The sequence below is a fragment of the Sminthopsis crassicaudata genome, chromosome 1 (genome assembly GCF_048593235.1).
Source record: "Sminthopsis crassicaudata isolate SCR6 chromosome 1, ASM4859323v1, whole genome shotgun sequence".
NCBI classification, from domain to species: Eukaryota; Metazoa; Chordata; class Mammalia; order Dasyuromorphia; family Dasyuridae; genus Sminthopsis; species Sminthopsis crassicaudata.
Window position 1 is genome coordinate 554,048,818 of NC_133617.1, and position 6,994 is coordinate 554,055,811.

The 6,994-nt window shown below is 34.3% G+C and overlaps 1 protein-coding gene across 2 annotated transcripts in view; it reads left to right on the top strand.

Annotated features, from left to right (window-relative positions):
• The window catches only part of PCSK1 (proprotein convertase subtilisin/kexin type 1), a 64,978-nt gene extending 58,458 nt beyond the window's left edge, over nucleotides 1-6,520 (top strand). For both annotated transcript variants that reach the window (XM_074282033.1, XM_074282032.1), the window contains 2 exons: nucleotides 583-744; nucleotides 3,297-6,520. In XM_074282033.1, the coding sequence (XP_074138134.1) occupies nucleotides 583-744; nucleotides 3,297-3,674 (540 nt within the window). In that variant the 3' untranslated portion in view covers nucleotides 3,675-6,520. The remainder of the gene's footprint in view (nucleotides 1-582; nucleotides 745-3,296) is intronic.
• The last annotated feature ends 474 nt before the right edge of the window (nucleotides 6,521-6,994 follow it).

The following is a 6,994-nucleotide window of genomic DNA, read 5'->3' on the forward strand; positions in this document are numbered from 1 at the left end:
TTAATATTCTCTCTAGCACTGAAATTTAGACATCAACAAAACCATAAATTAAACTTTTATTTGCAGCATTTGCCTATTTATAATGTGTAAAAGTTTATACTGAAATTTCTATAGTTAGCCTTTGGGAGTCCAATTAAGCTGGCTCCAGCACACCCTATATGCTTCTATGAGGTATTAGAATAAGATGACAACTATGAGCCTGAAAGATGCTTAAAAATAAAAAGGAAATAACTACACCCAGAGAAGGAACACTGGGAAGTGAATGTAAATTGTTAGCACTACTGTCTATCTACTCAGGTTACTTATACCTTCGGAATCTAATACTTAATGTGCAACAAGAAAATGGTATTTACACACATATATTGTATCTAGGTTTTATTGTAACACATGTAAAATGTATGGGATTATCTGTCATCAGGGGGAGGGAATGGAGGGAGGGGGGATAATTTGGAAAAATGAATACAAGGGATAATATTATTTAAAAAATTACTCATTCATATATACTGTGGAAAAAATTCTAAAAATAAAAAGGAAAGCAAAGTCAAAAGTCCACCAAAAATAACATCTGGACTTATTCATTAGTCTGGAAGAATGGAAAATGAAGGAAGAATTGTGAACTGGAAACTGATTTTCCATGGGACATCCACCCAGCCAGAACATATGAAACAGCCTCGTGTCTATACTTCTTATAATGCTGTGCAAAATGACAGAAGAGGAGTGGAGAAGATGGTTGATTCTGTTGAGGTCTGTATATGTCTGTCTGTCTGTCTCTCTCTCTCTCTGTAAAGGGCTACACAGCTATTCTCAAATGACCTACAGGGTATCTTCTGCCCTAAAGTATTAATGTGCCCTTAGGAGGTGCCCTAGGAAAACTCAAATAATTTTTTTAAGAGAAAACAAGTTTTCTCTAATATAGTTCCTATATTAGACCTAGTTCTCATTCATATACTACTTTAAAGTTTACAAAATGTTTCTTTCACAAAAACCCTTAAAGGAAGTTACTGCAAATATTATTGCTCTTTTTTTTTTTTTAAGAACATGAGGCTCAGAAAGGTACATTGAGTTTTTCCAAAATCTAATGATTAATGTTAGAGCAGAGGCTTAAACTCAGGTCTTATGGTCCTTTTAAACATAGCTTTCTTTCCTCCACACTATACTACTTCTTTCTCTCCTCTTCCAATATCTCCTCTTTCTCCTGCCTCCTAGGTTCCCAGGAGTTCCATTTATTTTAAAGACTTTTTAAAAAAATCTACTCAGTTATATACCAACTCTCTCTTATGAACCCACAGAGCACTATTTATGCAACCTCTACTTCATCTGTCTTATTCTGCTTTATATTTAACTTATTTACATACTCGTAACCTCCCTAAAAGAATACAAAGCTTCTTGTGAGAAGGGATCCTGTCTTCAACCAAACAAGAAGCATTTATTAAGTTCCTACTATGTTTCAGACACTGGGCTGGATATCAGGAATACAAAGTTAAAAAGAAAACAGTCTGTAGCCTCGAAAAGTTTACTTTGTATTGGAGGAAACAAAATGTATACATATAATTATATAATTACAAATATAGAAGTGGAAGACATTTTAGAAGCTATCTAGTCCAATCCCATCATTTTATAAGTGAGGAGACCAGTGCCCATTTAGGTAAAATGACTTGGCCCTAGAATGTAAATGGAGCAGGTGAAGAACGCACTGGTAACAGAGTGAATTCCCCAAAGAGCTTACATAGGAAATGGAATTTGAATTAAATTTTGACGGAAAGTGGGATTTTCAGAGACAGAGACAAGCAGAAAATGCTTTCCAGGCATAAGGGGCAGTCTGAAGAAGTATTATCATTTGTGAGGAATAATAAGTAAGCCAGTGAATGTAGTATGTATAAAAGGGAAAATATACGTAAGAAGACTGGAAACATAATTTGGAGTCAGGTTGTGAAGGATTTTACATGTCAAACATCAATTAAGATTCAATAGTGAATGAATGGATAAATAAATTTGTTATTTTCACTTCTACTTATTGTTTATAATTCAATTCCCCTAATATTTTAACTATAAATGGCAAGATTATGTATGTAAAAGCATTTGATAGCAATGAAGTTCTAAGATTATTATTATATTCCTATTCCCATAAAAGCTGAGATTGTAATTTTTTCATTTTTGTATCTCTTTAATAACGTTGGTTTAATAGAATTAATAATAATAATACTGTTTTCAATTCATTTCATTTTCATTCAATTCATAGTTTAATAAAGTCCAAATTATGGCTATATTTAAATGACTTAAAGGACATAGACACCCAAACTTGAATTAGTCTTTTTTCCATATAATTACATGGAATTTCTTTTACAAATGTATTATTTTAGAGAAGTCCTTGAAATCATTAGGTTTATGATTTCTACAGTTCCTTTACTGTCCTTTATCATAACTAAATTAAAATTTTTTGGATCTACCATACTTCCATCAGTGTTAGCTTTTCTTAATCCCATAAGAAAAGAAACTATCTTTCTTTTAAATATTGTGCCAATATGAAAGAATAGTCTGCAAGGCCAGAATGAAATAATGGGAAAAAAAAACTAGATTTAGAATTGAAGGATGTAGATTTAAATCCCAGTTCTGCTATCTGCTCACTGGGAGATGCTGGAAAAATCACTTGGTCTCTCTCTGGGTCTTAGTTTTCTCATTTGCAAAAAAGAGAGCTGTGCAGGTGATTTTTAAAGTGCCTTTGTTGTTGTTCAGTCATTATCAGTCATGTTCCATTCTTTGTGACCCTGTGTGGGGTTTTCTTGGCAAAGATATTAGAATGTCTTGCTATTTCCTTCTCCAGATCACCTTACAGATGAGAAAACTGAGGCAAAGAGGTTTAAGTGACATGCCCATGTTCACACAGACTGTCTGAGGAAATATTTGAACTAAGCAAGATGAGTCTTTTTGGTTCTAAGCCTCTTGCTATATCCACTGTACTGCCAATAAAATCCTATAATGTTAATTAAGTATTTGTAAAGTACAAGATGTGATGTTGGCATTAGGGATTAAAAAAAAATGAAAAAGATAATTCCTGACTATTAAGGAGCTTACAGTATGATCACAGGGTTTGAACAAATAAAGAAAAAGTATGATATGAAGTAGAATGAGATAGGGAAAGAAAAGATTCATGAAAAAAGTACTGTTGGAAAATTTGAGGAGAGAGAAATCATTTTTCATCTGTGTCTCTTTTGATGCATGCATTCACCATGAATATTTTTTAATCAAAATACCAATGGCCACTCTATCTTTGGTGGGGTGTTTTGTTTTGTTTTTAGGACCAGGCTACCCTAGAAAGTCTTCAGGAAAGCCCTCAGCCTTCTAAAAGCTCCACTACCCCCAACATCAGTGGCAATGACAATTTGATGGAGAAAACACCTTCTTCCAGGGCCATGCTCCAACTCCTACAAAACGCTTTCAAAAAACAGGGAGCCTCCAATCAAACACCAAAGAGTCAGCCAGATGAAAAGCTAAAGATTCCATATGAACATTTCTATCAAGCTCTGGAAAAATTAAACAAACCATCCCAATTAAGAAATGCCGAGAATAGTCTGTATAGTGATTATGTGGACCTTTTCTACAACACAAAACCTTACAAGCACCGGGATGATCGACTGCTGCAGGCTTTGGTTGACATTCTGAAGGAAGGGAATTGAAGTGAGGTGATCTCCTGAGTTGGAAATATTCATTCTCCCTTCTCTTATATCCTGCCTGTGACTGATGTAGGTTTTATATTTTATTCATATGATTATGTCCTTGCTTCTCATCGCTGTCTTGTACATGGACACATGCTCATGCACACACTCACTCAAGCTCACATGTGCTTGCACACACATATACACATGCACACAATTTAGTACATAAGGAGAAGGGGTTTGCTTCCCACGGAGAGCCTGGCTGTACTGGGGACAGTCAACAAGAGCTCTATTTAAAACATATTTTCACAAGTGAAATTTTTTTTTTCTGGAGTCAAAATCCATTAGAATTTTTCCCATTGTATTTAAAATTCACTTTAAGCTGCCTCTCTTTTTCCCATTTTCATTTCTTAAAAGAATAATAATTAAAAAAAATAAAACTCTGGGCTACAAAACATTAAAAACAAAACTGCTGCAAAACACCAGGAGATGTGCCTACAGCCTTTTTTTCTGTCCCCTCCATGGCTGTTTCTCGTCTAGCAATGACTTTTAGAATTGTGGTTCTTACAACTCAAGGGCTCCCAAATTTAAAAAAGTTACTTAGGATCCTAGATTTAGAGCTGGAAATGTTCTTAGAGATCACCAAGTCCAACCTCTCATTTTCTAGAGGAAGAGTTGAGCCTTAAAGCCACCCATATAAGTGGTTAAGTGAAAAAGTGAAGATGGAACCTGAGGTCTCCTCTGATTTTATTGTGTCAAAAAATTCAGTGTTTCTTTCACTGTATCAGCAAAGGGGAAATGAATTAAGTATGTGATTAATATGGATAATTGAGGTACCAAAATGGGGTCTTGACTTGGATTATCTAACTTTTATAATTAGCAAAATATATCCAACACTTTGTGTGATATGGAATCTTTGGATTCAAATTTAGTGTTTTTCCTTCTTAGTTCTCCTTATTCTGAATTGTTTCCTTTCCTTTTATATGTCCCTTTCTCAGAGCTGCGCATGCAGCTTAATAAATAGTATTGTATGTGAATTTTACAAAGCAAAAATCAGGAAATAATCCTGAATGAGGATAGCCAAGGAAAAAACACAAATAATCCAAAATATTACACAAAAGAGGATTTTTTGGTTTCCAAAATGTTAGCCTGCTCTTTGGATTCCTACTGTCTTTTTTTAAGCCCCTCATTCTCATGACCAATTTCTTTACCAAAGATACTAGGCATGAATAATAGTAATTAAAGGGGGGGAAAATCAACACAGATGTTATTGTAAGACTGAATCTACACATTACAAAATAAAAATAAGGATTTGTATCATACAATTAATTTAGGCTAAATCTGGGGAGAGCCAAACCACATAATTCAGACAAAACAAAACCCAACCACACCAAAAGGACCCTACATAAGTTACCTGATTGGATATGTGCATCTCTGTAACAGATGCAATTTCTCCTTCACTGTATATGTGCACTAAAGGCTTGTTTGCTTCTTGTTGCTATTTTGTAATGCTTCCTATAGTTTAGTAAGCAGTCCCAGAATTTTAAACCTGTGCAGATCAGAAAGCATTGTGAAGGTCTGCCTGATTCCACACAGTCTGGCAAAATGACCATCCCCTTCCCTAATCCACCATTTGAATTTGTGCAGAATGAAAAAACAGGATGCAGCTCTAGTGTAATCATGCTGCTCACAAACTGTCCTTAAAAAAAAAAAAATAGAATGACTGCCCTGTCCTTGGAATTACCATGTATTATCTGATGTGAAGTGATGTGTATAGTTTTGACAGATGCAGCGAATCTGAGACCCCTAGAATGTTAAAGCTGGAAGCCACCCTGGTGATCATCCAGTCCAACCTCCTCAATCTACACATGGGGAAACGGAGACCCAGGGGGGCAAAGAGACCACTTGCCTGTGGTCACAGTGCTAACAGTACATGTATCGGGACTAGAACTCAGGTCTCCCTGACTCCCAGCTCAGTGATTAATGTATGATGCCTTCTTGTTAACCATGTTGAACAATATTAATTCCTTGTTAAAATCTTAACCACCTCTTGTGCTGTGGCCAAAGGTTCCCCTAGTGAAGCTTTAATATGAAAACCACATCATGTTTGAATGTTTCCAACCCAGAGTGTGTTGTATCGACATATTTTTATTGTTTGTCTTTCTTGGTGCCTGTGTGAGTTTTTGTGAAAATGTAAAAGAAGAAAATTATAAAATGTTTTGTCTCAGAATTTTAAATTCTATTTTCTTTACAGGTATTTATAATATATCAAAACTTTTATCAAACATGCAGAATTTTGAAAGGCACAATAAATTATATTAAAGAACCATATGTTTTCTTGAGAATGAGAAAGTTTCATCCAATAAAATATTTTTCAAAGGCATGTTCCTCTAGCAATGATGATACCTACATGTATGTGATGTGATGTTACAATAACTTGTCTAATAGCATAATACAATATGTCAGCAGAGTCCAGAGTGTGTGGTTGTAACATTTTTAAAGACACTTCAAAATGAAGCCCTTAATGTAATAACTAGGAAATGTTAAATATGTTTTTAAATCAAAAGAATAAATGGTTCCCTCACTGAATCCAAAATAAAAACATGGTAGGTATGTTTGAAATAATAGTAGTAATAAAAATGACCTAATGGAATTGTCCCTTTCTTACTGTGACACAAAAAGGGACTAGCAAGAAAAAAATTTATCAAGGAAAGAAAAATAACAGACTAGAAATCTTCTGATTAATCCCCTCAGTTTAATCATGAGAAAACTAATGTCCAAAGGAATGAAGGTTTTTTGCCAAGATCACAAAAACAATGATCTGGTTGAATCTACATTAAAAATTCAGTTTCTTTTGGAGTGATTGATTTTTTTGGTTGTTGTTGTTGAGTGTGCATGTGTGTATCTGTGTGTGTGTGTGTGTGTGTGTGTGTGTGTGTGTGAATTCATTCATTCAGGAAGGCTCTCAATTTTACTTTTATCAACATTTGAAATTCAACTTTGAAATAATTATGTCTTACTTACCAAAGCAATACAAAGCCCAAGATGACTCCTCTGAAAATAATTAATTCAAATCATTCACCACTAAATCACCTGACTTCATGAATTTATGTGCAGAAACAAAATTGACAGCGAACAAAAGGTTTTATACTCTTATTATTTACAGACAGATCATAGGAGGAATCAAGATACATACCATGTCTATTTAATCAAGAGTATTTGTGAAAATACTCCAAAATTATGTTTTATTTTAATTATTTTAATTTATTTTAATTATTCCAAAAGAATGCTATTTATAGCACCGTGTTAGGCACTGAATCAACAATGTCAGACATCATGGT